Source organism: Fukomys damarensis, unplaced genomic scaffold (genome assembly GCF_012274545.1).
Source record: "Fukomys damarensis isolate Sample0158 unplaced genomic scaffold, DMR_v1.0_HiC HiC_scaffold_1, whole genome shotgun sequence".
Lineage (NCBI taxonomy): Eukaryota > Metazoa > Chordata > Mammalia > Rodentia > Bathyergidae > Fukomys > Fukomys damarensis.
Genome location: NW_022900913.1, coordinates 10,256,864 through 10,278,866, shown reverse-complemented (window position 1 = coordinate 10,278,866; position 22,003 = coordinate 10,256,864). Strand labels below are relative to the sequence as shown.

Below are 22,003 nucleotides of genomic sequence, written 5' to 3'. Positions count from 1 at the left end.
CCTCTCTAACATTAGTCAGGGACTTGCCTGTAGGACGTTGCATTTACAGGTACTTGGTAACTCATTCAGTTCAATCTAGCTAATTTTAATGTTGAGCCGTGTTAAAATCTGCTCACCGAGGGAAATAATTATTAATTTTAAATCATTAATTATGACAAAAGTCTTAAGCGAGGTAACAGAAAATTATTTTTATTTAATTTAAAAATTCCTCAATGAGGAAATCCTGTTTATTGGTTTCCCTCCTATTGGTTAAGCTTCTTCCTTTCTAAAATTCAGTGGGATCTGGAATGTGTCAGTAAACACCAGTATCTCTGTCTCTGTCTAATCGGACCCTACCAATGCTTGTATGTTCTTCTAGATGGTCAGGAAGGCACAGCTCCATAGCTGTATTCGTTGAAAACTGAGGTTGGTAGGCTCTGTGAAACTTGTATTGGGAATGTAACTAAAGTTATCAGGGAGCTAAGGCCTTTGAGTAGTCTCGACTTCTGCAGTGTCCACTTGTCTATCAAGGGCGAGGGTCATGAATAAAACATTTTATTGACTTACTGTGCAGTATCATCATCGTTAACCGCAGTCCATTTCCTGCATGTGAACTTAGGAAAGCGAGTGATCCCAGTGTCTGTAACTTATGAAGCTCAAATCCCTGCAAGGGCAGTTAATGATCCTGATTACCAGAAATGGTTGAGTGAGATACTCTGTGTACGCATTGAGCTTTCTGATAGTAAAGATACTGACTTCTTCCTACAGATCGAAGGCATTCACGTGGGTCTTGAGGCTTCTTTATTGGTGAAGGCTCCAGACACAGGGGAATTGTTTGTGAACTTTGATCCTCAGATATTCATCTTATTTAGAGAAACAGAGTGCATGTCACAAATGGGACTGGAAGTCTCACCATTTGCAGCTGCCCTCTTCCAGAAACGGCATATATACAAAAAGAACTTCAGCAACATGAAGGTACAGTGATTTTATTTTTCCTCTTCCTGGATAGTGCGTGTAAAGAACCTGGGATGTGTTATACGGAATGACAGAAAGTGGCCAGGACTCCTGCAGGGGAGGAGTGAAGGACAGGGGCCCTGCCACGAGGCTGCAGTGTCGACGGCACCCAGCCCTTCTGACTTTATGACTTTCCAACAGTGGAAGTTGGGGTCTGATTTTCAGTGTACCAAGGGAGGATTTTGAATTGGAGAAAAAGCCATGGTACCATTTATAATTAAAATCGTCCTTGTTGCTGTGTGGAAAATGAAGGCAGAGTGTCAATGGGAAGCCAGTTTGTGGGCTGTTGTGTTGGTCTACCTTGGAGATGGTGGAAGCTGGAGCTAAAATGGCAGAGGTGATCAGAGAAATTGAGAGTGATGTCAACCAGCAGGTTAAAAGGGAGATTATGGCTAACTGAAGGGGCTGCTATGCCTTTCTGTGTGGGTTGCATAATCATGTGCAGTGGCCCTGATGGTAAGTCTCATTTCTGAAGATGGCAGTGGTCAGCTAGTTTATTTTGGTGGAAATCAGTAGTTTCTTTCTAAGTACAAGATCATCCGCTGATGTCTAAGTGGAGATGCTATCCATGCTGCTTCATATGTAAGTCTGGAGTTCATGGAGCAGGAAAAGTTGGAGGCAAACTTTTGACAGCAGAATATAGTTTCTACTTAATGTTGTTGATCTGGATGAGAATTCTTATGGAGAGAATATAGACAGAGGAGAGTAGAGGGCCACTGGACCAAACGTGGAGTGAGCTCCAGTATTGTCTGGTCTGATGGAAGAGGAAAATATGCAAATAAAAAGAAGAACTGGCTTTTAGGGTGGGATGAATCCAAATGTCAAGGAAGCTGAGGGTAAGGAAAACCTCATAGAGGTGGTGATGGTCACTCGAGATAGTTGTTGCTTCCCAGAGGATGAGAACCACAGCCATGGTATCTGACAACATGGACACCATTATTAAAATACCGTAGTGGTTAACATCATATATTAACACTGAGGCCATGCACTTGCATAAAGCTTTACATTATAAGCCATTTTCATGCTCATTATTTAATTTTGTCTTTTTCACCACTGTGTTAGGTAAGTGGGACAGAATCTTTTTTATAGATCACAAAAATTGAGGCTCAGAGAGGTTAAATGACTTATCCAAGATCTTGTCGCTAAATGGCTAAATTAGGACCAGAAGCTAGACTTGTCTTTCCCCTATTTCATACTATAATAATAAGTTAACCTTGGCAATGGACAGACATTCTACAAATGTGGACTCAAAGAGTCCTAGTTAGCATGTTGGAATTTTCTTTTATATTCTTGCTTTTCAGCAAAATTAATTAATCAAGCTACATATTTGCAAAGAAAACATTATTACTAATAAATCAGATTCACATGACTATAAAATTGCTAATGGCCATTTTATGCACAGAGTTGTCATTTCAGTTATCCGCTGCAGACAGCACACACTCCCAGATGTAACATTGCATGATATCTCATGGTTCTGTGGTTAAAGAATATGAGTGAGACGTGAACGGTGCATTCCATTGGACTGTGGACTGGAGCATCCATATGTGAAGCTCACCGAGGGGGCCTCAGGCTCGTAAAATTTCAGGAGCAAGTGAGACAGTGAACAAGGAGGGGGCCACATGACCGTTACGACAGCCTGGAGCGTCTTGTAGCATCTCTTCTGCTGTTCCCTCCTGATCACTTCCATTTTAGGGAGGGCACAGAGACCCAGACCTATGGGGAGAGAGGAAGGGCAAAAGTATTTTAAAGCCACCACAGTTGTAGTGCCAATTTGAACATGTAAATTATCATCTCATCAATATTTATTGTTTCTCGGGGATTTAGGGAATTAAATGCTCCTCCTCGACATCAATGACTGGTAAGAGCAGATCTTTGCGTCTTTGGGGGATGACCTGAAGTCCCCCCAGAGAGGCAGAGTGCTGGATATTTAACAGTTTCCGGGCTTTTGACCTTTCCACAGGGGAGCTGAGAGCTCGGAAGAGAGTTGAAACCAGAAGGGATGAGCCAGCACAGGGTAAGAGTGAAGAGTAGAGATTCTGAAACCTATTTGATTCAGATTCAAACAATTATCTTTGAGTAAATTACTTTACCTTCTAAGCCTTGATTTCTCATTTGTAAAATGAATGAATATACCTCTTGGGGTTAAAGGATTAAAGGCGAGAAGTAGAAAGCCTGTAGGGGAGAATTCTGAGACCCGTTTTTCAGGTACAATAAGTGATAGACATTGAAAAATAGGTAATGAGGATAAAAGTTTTAGGAATCGTGTAACTAGCTGCTAATGGAACTATCAAATTTAGGTTTTCTTCTAGTAGCTTTCCCGGAAATTGAAAAGGCATAATAAAAATTGAGGAAAAATACTATATGAAGAAAGGATTATAAAGACCATTTGAGGAATGTTGTATTTAAAAAAATTCTCAAAGCTCTTTAGGACTTCTTATACCCTTAGGGCAGTTTTGTCAGAATTATTAACATTAATTGTAGCTGTCCAAAAGTAGATAGGTTTTTTTCAAATGTATCCATGCAATGATCATTTTTATTATGAGCCCTCTTGGACTTAGTATTCCAAAGAGACATTTTAGGAATTATTGATCTAATATCAAAGCAATGCTATTATTTGCATGGCAATTACAGGCTTAAAACAATTGTATTTAAAACACGTTAAAGTTACTTTCTTATAGTTAAAGATTATTATCAGCGAGTTACCCTTAAAGGTAGAAGTACTGTCAAACTATTTAAAAATACTAACATAGAGGCAAACTCTTCACAATAACTAAATCTTAGTGGGGAACCAAAATATATAATTTTGGATCATAAATACTCCCTCTGATAGCAGCTAATTAATAAGAGAAACATTGATCAGTCAACTCCTGTGTTCCAGCTACAGCGTTAGGCACTAGAACAAAGCAGATAAGGGCCGTTCTTAGTACAGGGTTGTGTATCGGTGGCTACATTATTAAATTAAAAATATCTGAAGTCAAAAATGCATTTAGCACATCTAATTTACTGAGCATCATAGCCTCGCTTTACCTACTTTAAATGTGATTGGACCACTTCCATTAGCCTACAGTTGGGCAAAAGCATCTAACACGAAGCCTATTTTTATAATAAAGTGTTGAATAGCTCATGTGGTTTATTGAATATATGTATCAAATATGCTGGAAGCATCACAGACTGTAGGGTTTTGGTTGTTCACCTCATGACTCTGTGGCTGCCTGGATCTCTGGCTCATTGCAGCTCTCAGCACCTTGAGCATGTTCCATATCAGATATTGTCAGCCTGGGAAAAGATCAACACTAAAAAATTCAAATGACTCTAAATTTCTACTGATCATCTTTCATTTTGACACTATTTTATATCAGGAACTATCTGTATGCTATGTGGGTAAGACAGAAAATAAGCAATGAATATTTTAAATAGGTAAATTCAATAGTGTATTGGGATAAAGTAATACCTGTTATGGAAAAAAAAATAGAATGGAGCATAGAATATAAGGTGCTGACTTAGTCTTAACTAGGCCTACTGAGAAGGTGCCATTTGAGAAATTATTTGAAGGAGGCCCGAAGGCCCTGAGGCTGTGAATCAGCATGGAAGCTACGAGGGCAGGTAAGTGGGGGGAAGGTGGTTGGAGACAGAGCAGAGGAGTAATGGGAATAATGTTGGGTAGACCAGCAACCTCTCAGAGTCTCTGAACACAGACTCGTAGCTCTGAGTCACATGGGGCCATGCAGCCATGTGAGCAGAGGAGTAACATAATCTGACTTAACATTTTGCAAGGTTCACTCTTGCAGCTAAGTTAAGTCTACAGTGTACGGGGCATGAGTGAAAGCAGGGACACAAGGTAGATCATTCCAATAATTCAAGTGAAAGTCTGAGATGGTGGTAGCAGTGCATATGATAAGCAGATTGGATCCCGGATCTCTTTTCAATAGAGAACCATGCATTCCACACGAAAGTGAAAGAATGGACTCAAAGATGACTCTGAGTTTTGGCTAGTGCGCCAGAAGGGTGGAGTTGCATTAGCCAACTTGGAGACTGCTGTGGGCAGAGAAAATTTTGAGGGAAGAGCAGACTTTCAGATGTGAACATGTGAAGGCTGGAGATGTCTATTACTAAGTCGGCTGTTGGTCTATGTGAATCTAGACCTTGGAGTGAGATTTGCACTGGAGACAGAAGGTGTTTATTTTTGGCATATGGATAATATTTAAAGCTACAGCACTTGTTAAAATCAACACTGGCTCCGGGACTCTCCCTGTGTGCTTTGAGTCTTGCATCAAGATTTGGTCTGTAATTCCAGCAGTGGGCTGTGGGGACCCAGACACTTCTGATGATGAGTGTGTGTTGTACCTATGTGCAGAAGTGGAAGAATGAACCTTGTGCTGCAGAGGGGAAGGCACTGTTACCATGGCTTCACATGGTTTAGAAAACTTATCCGAAATGACTTGATTTTAAACCTTTTCTCCCCTTTTAGGTTAAGAAGGACCTGAGAAGCTCTGACTCTTAATTTTTTCTTCTTCATCTACAGTTACAACTTATTGGAGTAGGATTTCATAATTACAGAAACAGCCTTTGTTTTCTGTTATTTTGTTTTTACCATTCTACCTGCCAGATTATTAGTGCCTTAGAGTTTAACCTTAAATAAAAGTAATTCTTTGACATACAATGATGTGACTCGATCTTAAAAGTGGGGTATTAATGGATTATTTAACCCCATTTCCTTACAGATGATGCTGGCTGAATACCAGAGAGTGAAGTCAAAAATACCTGCTACTATTGAGCAACTGATGGTCCCTCATTTGGCTAAAGTGGATGAAGCCCTCCAGCCTGGCTTGGCTGCCCTGACCTGGACATCGCTGAATATTGAGTCGTATTTAGAAAACACTTTTGCAAAGATCAGTAAGTCTGTTCATATGGTGGTTATTCCTCAAATTTATAGGCTGAGTTTTTAATATTTGTTGTATAATTTCTTATTGATACAGTGAGATAGGTAATTAAATAAATATCACTCTTAAGCTATTCCATTAAGAATTGTCCAAAAGTATACAAATTCAGTAGTTTCCTGGAATGTGTAAATAGTAACTGTTTAATTTTATCTCCAGAGATTAACTACACATTTTAATTTATTTTTACTGTGAGACATTAGAATTTAAAGAATCCTTAGAAGCATTCGACTTCCTATACTAGTCAGTAAGTGTATTTTGAAACCCTAATTTTTCAGGTACAGAAATTTGGATGGTACAGAGTGCAAAGAAACAAGATGTAATTGGGCAAAATTTCAAAAAAACATTATTTTTCCCAAATGAGGGATATAAAACTCTTGAAAAGATATGTAAGGCAGTATATTCCATAAAATAGGATTTCCCAAAGTGTATAAGGTAACTTCATAGAAGAAGATTGAGCTCAGATCCATGTGGGGAATGTGCATTAAGTAGTAGGACATTTTCGCTTCTGGAGCACTTTTCAGAACCTCAGCTTAGAGCCAGTGTCCATAGGACCTCTGAAGGGGACCTCTTCCTGACGCATCTCCCAGAGTTCCTTGCTGCCCTTCTGGGAGAATGTATTATCCCCTTATATATCTTTGTGGTGGGCAGTTTGGAACACAATAATGGAAAGTTTTTTTTCCCCTTGAAAGACTTAGATATTTCCATTCACCTGTTCTGCCTAGTGGCATCAATCTTTTCCTCTTCGTGGCCAAATTCGGGTCCTTGTGCTTGCAAGACAGGCAGCAGAACCACTGAGCTAAATCCCGGCCCTAGCCTATTTTTTAATCATCAGGAGAAGTCCTTTTCTCTTTCCCCCATTCCCACTTCTTCCTACAACCTCTGTCTGCTGTGTTGACAGTTGGATCTGTGACTCTTTATTTTGGCTGTCTTGTAGTGGTTTTATCCAGTTTCATTTTCTCCCCACATTGTCTACAAAGAGCTTTAAAATTAGGCTTTTTCTTCAGTTGTTTTGCACTACTCAGTTGGATGTTGTCTTAATCACATTCCTGTTGCTGAGACACAATATCTACCACCCACAACTTAAAAGAAGAGGTTTATTTTGGTTCACAGTTCCAGTCTGTGGTGAGCTGGATCCAAGGCAGAAATAGCATGGCAGAGGGACGTGGCAAATAAAAAGCTTCTCAAGTCACGGAAGCCAGGAAACAGAGAGAGAAAGAAGGAAATAGGAGGGAGATATGCCTTCCAGATCCCATCTTTTGATCACACCCGCCCCTTCTAACGCACATTCAACTCTGAACTCTTCAGTGGATTAATGCATTGATGAGTATAGCCCCTGTACCGTCCAGTCATCTTCTGAAACCTCACCTCTGAACACATGAACCTTTTAGGGACATTCTAAATCTAAACCATTGCATTCTTCCCCTGGCCCTCAACTGAATAATGCCCATCTCATTACCCAAAATGCATTTAATCAGTTTCTAAGAATTGCCAAAGTTTTAACACTTTAAGTATTACTGAAAAGTCCAAGTCTAAAGTCTCCTCTGAGACTAAAGGCAAACTCCTTTTTTTCTTTGCTAATGGGGATCAAACTCTGGTCCTTGCACTTGTGAGGCAGGTGGCAGAACCACTGAGCTAAATCCCTGGCCCAAGGCAAACTCTTAATATGAGCACAAGTTAAAAAAATAAAAGGCACAGAGTAAATATTCCCATTCTAAAAGGGAAGATGGGATAGAAAGAAATTGGACCAAAGTAAGTCTGAAACAGTGGGGCAAACGTTAATTCCAGTAGCTCCATTACCAGCGCTGGGGGCAAGATGGGTTGAGATTTGAACTCTAAATGGTTTGGCAGTCCTGCCATATAGAATTTCTGGTTATAACTCTCATGGCCTCTCTTGTGGTGGCTCCACTTACTGCCTGTGGCTTTCCTACTCAGGAAAGCCTGGATGGCTGAGCACTGAGAAATGAATCCTGGGGAACCACTTTCTTAGTCAGTCCTTCTGGAGCAAGAGGCCCAGGGACTCTCTTCTCAAGTGAAAACTATAATTTTCTACCCTTGAACCGGGGAAAGGTAGGGTCTTCATGATTCCTGAGATGCCCTAAAGCCATTTTTCCTATTGTCCTAATACAAAGTATTTGTTTTCTTGTTAATGCTAACTTTTCCAGCAACTATGCAGTCCTTTGACCTAACTTTGCAGGTGCTTCCTTTCTGGTGAAACTGGAAACTTCTCAAATTATTCAACTCTGCCATTTGTTCTTGGTTTTCATTATGAATTTGGAAAAAAGCTGCAAGTAGTATCCATGCCATAGATTGAACACTGGGGTGCTGCTGTCCTTAATCTCATACTCTTGCAGAGTCTCAGGACATGGGCATGATACAGACACATTTTCTGCCAGAGGATAACATATTTGGACTGCAGTCTGACTGCCAGTGGAGTCCTTGTTCCTAACTGAAACCTCCTGAGTCTAGTCTTTGCTTTCTATATTGCTAGCCTCATTTTGATCTTCTGATTGCTGACAAGAATCTCCCATGAAACTAAGCTTATAGCAGTCTATGGCTTCTCAAGCCAGCATCCCTAAACCATTCCTAAACTCCTCCTGTGAACCAGTTCCCTCTTTTGAACCATGTGGTCAAGTCTAAGTCAAACCAATAACTGTGACCACAGTGCCAATTTCTTTGTCACTTTCTCATTGCTGGGACACTCCATTCTAGTCCCCTGATCTTATGAATTCATTTCTGGTCCACTTCTTCCTGAGCTTCCATCCCACAGACCTCTCATGATGCTTTATGTCTGCTCTCTCTTTCTCTGTTATTTTTTTCTGTCTTCCTGAGATCTTTCTGCTGATCTGGTGCTTGGCGCTACAGAAGTAGAACCTAGTTTATTCATAACATGATCTGTTAAGATCTTGGCTTAGCAATAGATTTCTCTGCACGTTCTGAATAACTTAGGTGTTACACAATCAAGTATATTTCAGAAGTTCTAGTAATGTGTTGATAAGACAGGAAATAGAACTATAGGAGTTACTATAAAAAACTACCCTCTTCCTACTGCTTGATAGATTGGGGTCTGGATTCAAAGACAAATTATAAAGGGGCCTTTGGATATGACTGAAGTGTATTTAAAGCTCATTATAATTTGAAGGTAGAATCATTTAAATGCATTATTAGATAATCATAGTATTATTGGGGTGAAGAACATTGTGGAAACAGTCTTAAAGAAGGCCATCAGTTTAAAGGTTGGAAGCTATGATCCAGAGATGATAAAAGATTGCCAATGTTAGCCGGGTGTGGTGGTGCATGCCTGTAATCCCAGCACTCAGGAGGCTGAGGCAGGAGGATCTCTGTGAGTTGGAGACCAGCCTGGGCTACATAGTGAGTTCCAGGTCAGTCTCCACTATGTAGTGACACCCTGTCTCAAAAAACCAACCCCCCCCACAAAAAAGACTGCTAATATTGCATAGATATAAGCAACAAGGACAGGTTTAGAACTCAGTTTCTTTGCTTTGAAGCCAATATTTTTCCAGAATACATCTCCCCAGGAAATAAAACAAGAGGAAATTGGCTAAAAGTCTCTGAGGAGGCATTTATAAAATATATAAAAACTCCATTGTGAGGATTGTCACAATCAAATTAAAATAGGCTATCACAGTAGGTATTTGTAATATTCTCCCCAGAGGGTTATTAAGATTAGAATGCTAGCAATTTGGATGTTTTATTAGCGTGTTAGCTGGAGACAAGGAGATAGTTTCTGAAGAAACTCTACTTAGTTCTTGTATCTTATTTTTCTTTCTGTAATTTAAATAAAAAGCTGAATAAAAAGATTGTGTTTCTTTGGAAGATAAATTTCTGTTAAGTCTCAAGAACAGTTGGATTCCTTTTTGGACAAAGTGAGCCAACCTTTCTGTTTACAGCTGGTTATTTGTATCATGCATTTAGCAGAGTATTCATAATTCTTCAAAAATAACAAACAGAACTTCCACAGACAGGTTTTACATATTCTATGTATGTGTTTTTTTTTATTGTTGCTATAATGAATTTTCATGAGTTTAGTGAAAAGACAATTATAGACTTCAGAAACCAAAAATTAGTCTTCTGGGGTTAAGACCAAGGTGTCTCCAGGGATGGTTCCTTCTGGAATCCCAAGGAAGAATTCTTTGCAGAGCTGTCTCCACATACTGGGGAGTGGGCCCCCATCTTCAGTTCTGGCAGCATAGCCTCCTCTGTCCTCTTTCTCTCTGCCCCTCTCTTCCATGGTCATATTCTTCTCTGTCTGCTTTGAACCTTCCTTCATTCCTCTTATGTGGACCCGTATGACTATATTGGGCTCACTTGGATTTTCCAGAACAATTTCCACATCTCAAGAACCATAATACACCTGCCCCATCCTTTGTGGCATATAAAGTAACATTTTAGGGGATTAGAATGTGGACATCCTTGAGGGATGATTCTTTAATCTTGCCACACATGTCCTTAAAGATGCTTTAAGGAATTAGGTACAAATAACAATGGATTTTATTGAGTACACATACTTAAGTGTTGGCTCTCTTTTACTAATGAATAAGCTTACCAGGAAGAGCTGCTTGGTGTCTTAAGTAGCCTCTTTTATGATTAGCTTAGAAATGTTTGAAAACTGTTAGGCATCTATTCTATATGAAGTAAAGATATGTAAGGCAGTGTTTGTATCTCTGATACATAGTGGGTATATAACACTGACTTTTCTCTCTTCAGTTTCAACTTTGTGTTGTAGGGGAAAGTACTATAGAAAAAGAGAGATTATACAGTGTGGTGCTTGCTGGAAAAGGTATTACTTCTTGGGTGCATATCCCTTGACTCCTTCCAACTTTTGATGTAGAATTGTTGTTAGTTTTCTTCAGAAATGATCTCTTCATCCATGGAGCTTAGTATTCAATATTACCTTAGCAAAGAAATGTATCCAACGATAGTAACATAAAAGAAAAATCAGAGCAATTTCCCATCAGCAGTATTTTTGAGTCCACCATGCAGTAGGCACTGAGATGAATGATGAAGAAGCAAGGATGGAAAATGAATTCTCAAAGGAAATAAGACATAAGAATAGTTGTATGGCCTATGCAGAGATGGAAAGATGCTCATATGTAACAGCAGTGTGGGAGGAAGGAATTTCCCCAGCCAAAGAAAGCTTCCTGGGAAGATGAGTTAGAACCAGATAGGGGAGAGCTAGAAAATTTAAAGTATGATGTGTGCAGTGACACACACCTGGAATCTCAGCCATGCAGGAGGCTGCAGCAAGAGGACCAGAAGTTCAAGTCCAACCTGTGCTGCTTTAGGAGACCCTGTCTGAAAATAAAATAGAAAGGACTGGGGAGGTAGCAGCCTTTATCTAGTACATGCAAAGCCCTGGGCTCAGTTCTCAATGAGAGATAGAGAGAGAGACAGAGAGGCAGTGAGACAGAGAGAATAAGTAAACAGAGAGTAACATCCATTTTGATGTTACTACTGCCATTTAGTTGCGCGCGCGCGCGTGTGTGTGTGTGTGTGTGTGTGTGTGTGTGTGTCTGTGTGAGAAATGCTTTACTCGATCTCTTCTATTCACTTGTGTGTTTCCAAAGAGGACCTAGAGCTGCTGCTTCACCGGGTCAGCGATTTGATTGAGTTCCGCATCGATGCCGTCCTGGAGGAAATGAGCAGCCTTCCCCTCTGTCAGCTCCCCAGGGAGGAGCCACTCGCCTGTGAAGAGTTTCTCCAAATGACAAAGGTCATTAGAAGATTGATATTTTTTTGTTGAAAAAAAAATTTTTATGATTAATTTTTCTGTAAAGGGCGCTTTTCCACAGCATGAATTAGGTTTGCTGCCGTCTACTTATGATTGCTCCCTGATAGATGCGATTCGCATGCAGAAGCTTCTGACAATGATTTGAAAATGAAGAGAAATGTATGTGAGCAGGTACTGAGGAGGAGCGAACCTGAGCTTTTCAGATCAGTGGGAGGGAAATTACCGCAGGGACGCATTTCTAGTGTTTCTGTATTTTATGAAGAATAAAGGCTACTTTACAGAAGAGCTTCTAGTAAGCCAGGATGAATTTCATAAAACTTGTTTCAAACAGCTTCTGGTTAGGATTTCCTCGTTAGAATTGTGTAGAGCAGTGTTTCCAAACTGGGGTTTCCTGGTACAGGGCTCTAGAGCCATGTCTAGGAGCCTTGGGGAAGGCAGGGTCTGAGTTCAAACTGTGTATGGCCAAGGCAGTATGTGTAAATCCCTCTACTTCCTCCTAACATTAAAATAAGGGTCTGAGTTCTCCATCAAATTTTATTTATTTATTTATTTATTTTTTGGTACCGGGGATCGAACTCAGGTCCTTGTACTTGCAAGGCAGGCGCTGGAACCACTGAGCTAAATCCCCGGCCCTCCATTAAATTTTAATGTGGTGCATCAGGGGTCTCCAAGAGCACCCCAAAGGGAGGCCTCATGGTCCCTAGCAAATAGCTGAGCACAGGGTTGAGGCATGCTTACTACTGAGACACAGTGACAGAGGAAGACGGGGAGCCCGGGGCTCCCCCCAGAGCGTCCTATGAGTCCCGTCTCTCATGAGGGCTTCTGTGGAGCTCACATACCTGCAAGCTGCGTGCAGAGTTCGTGTCGGGCACAGCCCGTCCTCAGTGCTGTCATTGTTTGATTGGGTTAGCCCCACTGGTGCACTTTTCCCAGTTTGAAAAATTCTGGAAGTAGAGAGGAGAGCAAGCGTCGGTGTAAGCCACGGGGTCCATACAGGAGGTTTAGACACAGCGAGCACCTTTTTTAAATTTTAGTTTTAGTTTTGCTAGTACATGTTTGCAGTGCATGAAGTTTACGTTCATCTTTTTTTGGGGGGGAGGGTCCTGGAGAATCAAACTCAGGACCTTGCTCTTACCAGGCAGGCGAGGTGGCCCCGAGCTAAATCCCCAGCCCCACGTTCATCCTGAGGGGCCGGCACACGCATGTAACACAGTTTCATTTTCATCCCCTTCCCACTGACCTCCCTCCCTGCAACTCTAAATCTCCTCTCCCCGTTTGCATCCTTGTTATTGTTATTCTTAGGTCATGTTTACAACATGTACTGCTCACATTAATTGAGTTCGTTAGGTCCCTGTACATGGGGTGTACTAGTTCTGCGTACTTCCCCCTCATCCAACCCTTGCCCTAGGTTTCTAGACCTCTTCCCACTTGTAAGAGATATGTCACTTTGTTTCCTTAGGTCCCTCCTTAATTTTGCTCTTTGTTTGTACTTTGCCATATTCAAGGGAGAGACCCATAAGATACTGAAGCTTGTGTATCTGATTTATTTCACTCAACATTGTATTTTTCAGATGCATCCATTTTCCTATACATATCTTGAATGTATCCTTCTTTATAGCTTAGTAGTATTCCATTTTGTATAGATACCATATTTTCTATATCCATTCACCTGTAGATAAGTATGTTCGCTGCTTCCAGGATTGAGCTTTATGAATCGTTCTGCTGTAAACACTGGTATGCATGCATCACTGTGATAATTAACCTCCTTGGGAGAGGCACTTAGAGCACCTTTATCAGGTAGGCAGCAGTGGAACCCTCTTGAAATCTGAGCTGCAGACACCAGCCGTAGATCAGCCTCAGCAGCAATGACTCCAAGGAGGAAATTGCAGGCTTTCTTTGTCATATGGAAACAAGTTTATATTACATTATTATTATATGACAAATTTAATCTGTGTTTCAGCCATTTCTGCCCCCCAGATTCACTGACTGTAGGTAGACCTGCCATCTCCTCTTGTGCTTCCTGCTGATTTTAAAAATCCCCTCCCTGTCTCAGCGATCAGATGGCTCTATTGATTTATAAACATGAAGTTTTTAAAAATTTAAAGTAAACTTTAGAATATTGTTAAAATAAAAAATAGCATTTTAATCAATTTTAACTCCACTGTTACGATTTTTATGTATTTTATGCCTCCTAAAGTTGTGATTCTTATTACATATACACTGCCCAGGTTTTGAATAGTAGTTTTTTCTCCCAGTTAACATTTCTTTACAAAATAGTTTTCATGTTGTTATATGGCAGTTATAGTCACCATTTTACATACCATTTTCCTTTCTGTCTTTCTTTTCTTTTCCTTTCTCTCTTTCTCTCTTTCTTTCTTGGTTTTTTGAGACAGGATCTCACTCTGTAGTTGAGACTGACCTGGAACTCACTGTGTAGCCCAGGCTGGTCTCGCTCTCACAGCGATCCTCCTGCCTCAGCCTGCCGAGTGCTGGGATTACAGGCGTGCACCACCACACCTGGCTACATACCATTTTCTTATTGCTGGACAGTAAATAGCTTCCAAAGGGTTTCATTTTACCAAAAAGCTGTAATATAGTTATGTATCATGGTTTTTCCTCTTTAATATTATTTCCCCCCTCAAAATAAGATTACTGGGCAAAACAGTATGGTTTTATTTGATAGCTCTTGATATTCATTGCTTTTCAAAAGGATGTTTTTAACTTATAATGCCACCAGCTATGCCGTAGTATACTTTTCACTTCCAACAAATATTGTTTTATTATAATCTGCTAATTTTAGTTGTAGTAGAAAAGGTCATGGAACCTAAATTAATTTTTACTTTTGACCACCAATGTAAGTCAGTGCTACCTGTTGAATTTTCCACTTTTCACAATCCACTTATTTGTTCCAAAAATTTTGTTGGAGCATCTGGTTCACTCAGTGCTAGGAACCCAGCAGTAAACAAACGGGTGAGATCCCAGTCATTGTGAACCCCACTTTCCAGTGGAGGATACCGAAAAACAAACAAAAAGTCAATAAACAAAAATGTCAGGTGGTGCCAACCCAATGGAGAGAAATCAAGAGGACAGTGGAGAACAGGAGAATTTACAGCACCGTGATCTGTGGGAATGGTCAGAGATGACTTTTGTGATGAGACATTTGAACAGAGGAAGTTAGGGAGTGAGGGCGAGAGTCACAGCAGAGCACCAGCAAGCTCAAAGGCCCTGAGAGGGAGTCATGATGGCGTGGGCTGGAGTAAGGGGCTGGGCTGAGGTGAGTGGAGTATGCTGATAGGTGTGGAAAGCATCCAATCGAGGAAGAAAGGTAATTGGCCGGCACGGTCACTTGGGAAGCAGAAAGTGCTGCGATTTGGGACTTGAGATGTGAGTTGTTGTTGAAGTCACTGAGCCCGGAGGGAAGAGGCTTATGATGGAGGCTGGTTTGTCTTACGGTGGCAGGCAAGGGATTGGAGAGATGGGTGAGTCTCGATGTCATGGCTCCATTTGCTTGTGCTGTAGAAATCAAGGCCATAGCTGAGTATGGCAGGAGAGGATGGTGTGCAGTCTGGAGAAAACAGCTGTCATGGAGCCCCGTGGTAGAAAGTGATTGTGGTCACATAGAGCTATTCCTGCCTAGTGTCAGGGGCTGAGTTGAATCCGGGGGCCATGAATTCGAGTACCACGTGAGTGCACCGACAGGATCTGTGCATGTAAGTACAGAGGGTGGTCACCTGGATTACACAGGTTCACGGGGGCTTCTCGTGGGAAGGCAGGGGAGGGCTGAGGAGCTGAGACTAAGGGACATTGGCAAAAGAATTGATGCAGCCATCTTTAGCCACTAGGAAAATACAAGTCAAAATAACATTGATATTTCATATTAACCCCCATTCAGAATGCCTATCATCAAGAATACAAAAAAAAAAAATGCTGGTGAGGATGCAGGAAAAACAGGAAACCTAGGCTATGCTCATGGGAATGTAAATCATGCAACCACTGTGGAAATCATGTGGAGATTTAGTGAAGAAAGCTAAAAATGGAAAGTCCACTTGATTCAGCCATACCTATCCGTCTCCTGGATATATTCCTCCGGGAACTGAAGATAATGTGTGATATTTGCGTTACCTGTATTTATAGCAGTACAATCACAATAGCTAAGCTGTGGAAATAGCCTAGATGCCTGTCAACAGATGAATGGGTAAAGAAAATGGGGTATAAGTACAAATAATGGAGTATTAGTCAGCCCAAAAAAGAATGAAATAATGCCATTTGGAGAAAAATGGATGGAATTTAAGACTACCATGCTACATAAAATATACCAGACTGAGAAAGTTCAATATCATCACATACTTTGTCTTACATAAAAAAATGAACAATGTACAGTAAGTAAGAGAGAGAGGCCAGGAAACTAGAATTCAGACTTCAGGATATGGATGGAGGAGGAAAGGGATAAGGGGTTAATGGAATTTAAAATAGTCAGAATATGTTGAGCGCCAGTACTGAACTCCCCAAATGAACCTTACAGTTGTATATAATGAACATGCACACAAACAACTGCTGAACTGAGGAATTGTCTTGCTCGGTGAGGGCATGAACCAGGATGACCAGACCTGGAGAAAATACTACATTCTGTGGGGCCCTGGACTTCCAGAGAGAGAGCACTGTGGGACTGAGGAACTGTTGGGCCCCCCACAGATCTGCCAAGGAGGATTTGGGGACAGACCCTTTGTGTGGGTTTCAGTGTCCAAGTGTCAAGACGGGAGGGTGCATTGAAATGAAGTAGGACAGGTAGTGGCAGCATCTTTGACTTTGTGTTTGGCATAGGGGGCATCTTAATGACTGCAATTACTGGTACTTCGTCCTCCTGTTTATTTTCTACTTTATCAATTTCTATGCTGTTTGCATTTTTTGAGAGAAAGAATCAAAGGATGTAAACATTTGTTGAAATTATAGTAGCCTTTGAAAGCTTATTGATTCTCCTTTCCAGAACACTGGATATTAAGGAATTTATGATTTCAAGTGTGTGTTTGAGTTACTGAGAGAGCTACAAGGGCTGCTAGGAAGCTAACAGGATTTCCCATGAGAGGTGGCCTTGAGAAGGAAAGGCCATGCCGAGGCCCACTGCGGCTCTCTCCAAGGGAGAGTTGGAGGGCTTATGGTGTGAACTTGGAGGAAGATTAACGATCTCAGAGGACGAGGAGCTAATTTCCATCGAATGAGGCAAGGCTGAGGTCCTGCAGTTGCATGTCATTTGCTGACCAGTAATAACCACAGCTCTTTCTTGGTGCCAGGCCCTGGTCTTACCACTTTATGAGCACTATTTCATGGGATGAATTGTATCAAACTAAGGTGGATTCTGCCATTACGACCATTTTAGAGATGGGGGAACTGAGGGCAAGAAAGATTTTCTAGACGCATGCAGAGCTAGAACCCAGGAAATTTGATTTGGCATCATAGAATATACTTGTTGCTACATATTGCCAACTCCATCCTGTCCCATCCTGTACCTCTTTCCTCTCTCTCTCTCTCTCTCTCTTGCTCTCTCTACTCTCATCTCCTCTCATCTTGCATGAAGATGAGAAGTTGGGTCAAGTTCTGACTTCACAGTGCAGTTGTTATTCTAGACTTTATTGGATGACAGAGAAATTGAATAGTTTATTTCAGGATACATTAGAATGTTCCTGTGCTAATGAGCTCAAAACGCCGTGCGTCCTGCAGCACTGCAGTAGATGTGAAGGTCGCTGCAGGAAAAGGTCACAGAGCGTGAGACTGATGTTTGGTGGGGATGTGCACAGGAAGGAGAGAGGACCCAAGACTGTGGGACTTGAGACGCAGCTGGACACTGCGACCACTGAGAGTCCATGGTTTCAAGGGCTTATTTTCTAGCTGCGTGGTAAATAGCATATCCTGGACGTATCATCTGTCTGCACGTCTGTCTGTTTAATCTCCCATAGAATCCATCACCATGCTCCCAATTGGAGGGCAGGATCGGCAGCTTTGCAGCTGTTACCAGTGAGCTCTCAGAAACCGGCGAGACAATGTGACACTGAGTTCATCTCTCTCTTTTATCATTTTGGTTAGGACCTTTGTGTAAACGGTGCTCAGATACTACACTTTAAAAGCTCCTTAGTGGAGGAAGCAGTCAATGAACTAATAAATATGCTGCTGGATGTGGAAGAAAATGAAAAAGTATCCAATGAGAATAATGCTGATTCAGAAAACAGAGCTCCAGGTAAGAGATGAGGCCACAAAAGGGTCTTGTTTTTCTAGAACATTTACTTAAAACTATGATTTTTCTACATAGCAATTAATTTCACACTTCTGTCAAGGCTGTCCAATTTTGTGATGTTTATAGATCTGAAATTATAATTCTGACCATTTTGTAGTGATTCCATACTGTTCATTCCCATTGTTTCGTGTTAATCTTTGTCAACCTGTGCTTCACATCTCCCTTTTTGACACATGCCTCTGTTTTAATTCATGTAGGGATAGGCCTTGTGTTTCCATGTTACCCACACAGTAGGAGGGATTATGGATTAGAATCCCTATGGCAGTGTACACAGACTAGAGGAAATCCTTGCTGGACAGATGAGAACCCTGAGAGGTGGAGAAGGGCAGATACTCTCTCGAGGTTTTAGGGTTTCTGGTGGGAGAAAGAACCCACCACACGGCTAGTGGGACTCAGAGAAGCTTTTGTATCTGTCCCTGAATCTCTTATGGGCCATCTCCTCACACCGAGAGGACTCATCCATCCACCCATCTGTGCCCCGATTTCCTTTTTTTCTATCCATTCATAGGCTCACTTTCTAAGAAGCACAACACTTAAATGACATTGAACTTGCATGCAGCTTATCTTTACTTTAACTTTCTCCCTTTAATTTCACCCCACCCATCTGTTTCATGTAACAGCAAAAAGGGCAGAAGGAGATTTGAATGCCTTGACACCTTCCACTAATTCTGGGGCTGGCCCCATGCCCTCGACAGCAAGCACAAGGAAGAAGAAGGAGACTGAGATGTTAGAGGAAGAAGCCTGCGAGTTGCTCTCTCATTTCAACCATCGGAACACAGATGCTCTTCTTAGAGTTACAAGGAATACACTGGAGGCCATTCGCAAGCGCATCTATTCCTCCCACTCAGTTAACTTCCTGGGTAATGATCCTACACCATGCACCTACTGGTTGATCAGGAGTGTTTGCTTGTGTGTGTGTATGTGTGTGTGTGTGTGTTTCTGTTAAATTTAAGTAATTTGAACCCTCACTGTTTATTGAGCGCCCCCTTGTAAAACTAAACATTACGAAATTTGGTCATCCCAACAATTCTGTGAAGTCATTCATTAAAACTGAGAAAACTAGGTATACTCTACTTGCATTTTATGAAGGGTAGACAGACAATTTGTGATCCCCAGAAAATGGCTTGAGTTTTACAGAACTTCTGTTATAGTATTGAACACAAGCAGATCCTCTAATAGTTTTGTTCATTCATTCATTCATTCAAGAAATACTCACTGATTATGTACCTTTTTGTGTTGTTCTAGGTGCCTTAAGTATTTTTTTTTTGGTTAGAAATGAAGTGAATCTTGCCTTTTGAATTTAAAATAATAATCCTTCCCTGCTTTGTGTTAATTCAGATAGCAATGGTGCATTGAAGATGAAGCAGAACACACTGCCTATTTTCCGGGCAGGCATGACCTTGGCTATTCCCAACATTGCCATGGTGCCTGCACTGGAGGATGTACAGCAGACGTTGAACAAAGCTGTGGATTGTATCGTTGGTGTCCCCAAGGGGGTCAGACAGTGGAGCAGCGAGCCAGAGTCCAAGGTGGGAAGGTGATCAGGAAATTGTTTTATATGAAAACTGCTTCTTTTATAGATGGGGCAAAGCTGAGGAATATCCTTTTACATTACAGAAAAAGATGCATGAAAGAAAAATGGCTGCTCTGTGTAAAAATGAAGACAGTGATTCTGAAATGGGAGAAAATGAACTTCAAGGTAAACATTCTTTTAGTTGTTTATAGATAGTCATTTCAAATGGACATTCATTGAGCTTAAACATTTCCTCCTCCCCCATGCAATTTTCAAATCAAGTTAGATTGGACTGTTAATCTATGAGTCAGTTTAAGTTTACAAACAACAACAACAACAAATAAACAAACAAACCCAAGATCTGCCTATTTTAATATTTTAGTGTCATCACTATAAGTCTTCTTCAAGCGGGTCTGTCCCAGATGTTGGGGCATCACTGGGCTTTGAAAAAGTTTAAGGATGAGAACTCAGGAAAAGTAGGGCTTTAACAAGTTTAAAAAGAAACTTGCCATCATCACAATGAATATTTCCTGACACCTAAGAGATATTTCTTCACTCATTAGGTGTTCTGTTTTGCTACCACATTATATCATGATACTGGGTATCCTGTAGTTTTCATTGATGCTCTGTCAATCAAGAGGCAAAAGATATGTGCATTTGTCAGCTTCCCTGACACTGGAGCAAAATACTAGACCCCCCTCAATTTAAAGGAGAGGTGTATGTGGCTCACAGTTTCTGTTTCAGGGGCTGCAAGACAGAAACCGCGTGGCAGAGTAGCATCATGGAGAAAAGCTGTCTACTGAGTTGTGGCCAGAGAGGAGGAACTGAGGACAAGAATACATCCTTCTAAATCACATGTCCAGGGACGCCCTCCATTTGTTCAGGCCCCATCTCCAAATGCGAGACTTTTGGAGGACATTTTACATCTAAGCCCTGGCAACATCCATGGGGCTAATGATATTAAATGACATATTTTTTCTCACATTCTTTCTAAATCAGCTCCACAAATGGCAGATCTTGCATAATAATTTTGTTGCTGTTCTCCTCTGAGACGATAAATCAACTAACCACAAGGAAGAAGCTGAGCTAGTTTTTTCATTAAACTGCTGTTTCTGAGGGGAAGAAAGACAAGTCAGAACATCTTTCCCTATAAGTTACAATATTCTTTATTCATTCATTTAGGGCATGAAAGCATATGTTATTTATTTCACTTTTTATTATTTGGAAATGTTGCTTTTCTTCCTAGAATAGTTTAAAATTTAGAATTTTTATTTTCAGTTATGAATCATATCTTAAGTGGAGAAGAAAAGATATTTAATAAAAATCGTGAATATGTTTTGTCATGATTAAAGTGCTAAGGAAGTAAACTACATCTTTTAAAAACAATTTTGAGATAATTAATTTACCTTTTAGAGTGTGCAATTTAGGGGTTTTTAGTATATTCACAGAGTTGTGCAATCATGACTGTCACTTAATTTTAGAGCATTTTCCTTATCCTCAGAAAGAAATTCCATACTCATTAGCAGTCACTCTCCTTTCTTCTTCCTTCTCAACCCTTGTCCGTCACTGATCTACCTTCTGTCTGTTTGGATTTGCCAAATCTGGGACATTGCATATAAGTGGGATTGCAGTCAGGTAGCTTTGCAGTTAAGCAACTGTTGATTTTACAATTCGGACATATTCCATGAGAACGGAATTTGTTTTCATTAGTGGAATTCTGTATCGGATGAGATAAAGATGAGTTCTTTGAATGAATGCTGCATTTCCTGGGAGAGTCCAGAGATGTCAGTTAATGACCACTCTGTGGGAGCTGCGAACCCACCTGTCCCTCCAGCGACTGCTGGTTTGCTATGGAGATTTCCAATGTGTTGTTTTGTTTATTTATTTAGTTTCTGTAAAAATTTATTTGACCAAAATGTCGAAAAAGTGCTACTATTACATATGATACAGTATCAAGAATCTAGTGTGTGGATTTTATTCATTTGCACAATTTTCTAGTGTATCTTCTGGGTAGTGTGATACTTAATAAATAGGAGTGAGGGGCTGGGGATTCAGATAAGCTAGAAGCAGGGTGGTTTTTAGTCAGAATTGTAAACTTCAGTTGGCTCCCACATACTGGGGAGTGTGGAATATTTCTGCTCCGAGATGTTAAACGAGAAAGCAAAACTACAACAAAGCCAAGATGTGCAGCCCTTGCCTACAGAATTCTCCAATTAAATCAGGAGTTTCTTGAACTTTTATTAACTTGGTCCTGAAGAAGGAATTCAAGTCCCTGATAAGAAAATCTTTGATTTGACATTCCCCTGAAGTAGGGAGATGCAGCTACACCAATTACTTTTGATCCCTACTTTGCTGCCCAGTATGTTTGATAGAGAACAATTATTTTGCTTGGTTTGATGGCCAGTAGTCATCTGACTATGTGTGAGCTTGATGGGATTAAACAGCATTTCCTGCCGTGTGCACAGCCTTACGTCAGAACAGATAAGCGTGGGCCATTGTTAAAGTCAGAGAGCCACTCATTC

General features: G+C 40.8%; 1 protein-coding gene across 1 annotated transcript in view; it reads left to right on the top strand.

The window, feature by feature from the left end:
- Positions 1-22,003, top strand: part of Dnah5 (dynein axonemal heavy chain 5) — a 316,139-nt gene that overhangs the window by 104,863 nt on the left and 189,273 nt on the right. The window contains 7 exon segments of the mRNA XM_019208553.2: positions 748-954; positions 5,715-5,886; positions 11,519-11,664; positions 17,761-17,911; positions 18,589-18,828; positions 19,307-19,497; positions 19,586-19,667. Coding sequence (XP_019064098.1) covers positions 748-954; positions 5,715-5,886; positions 11,519-11,664; positions 17,761-17,911; positions 18,589-18,828; positions 19,307-19,497; positions 19,586-19,667 — 1,189 coding nt within the window.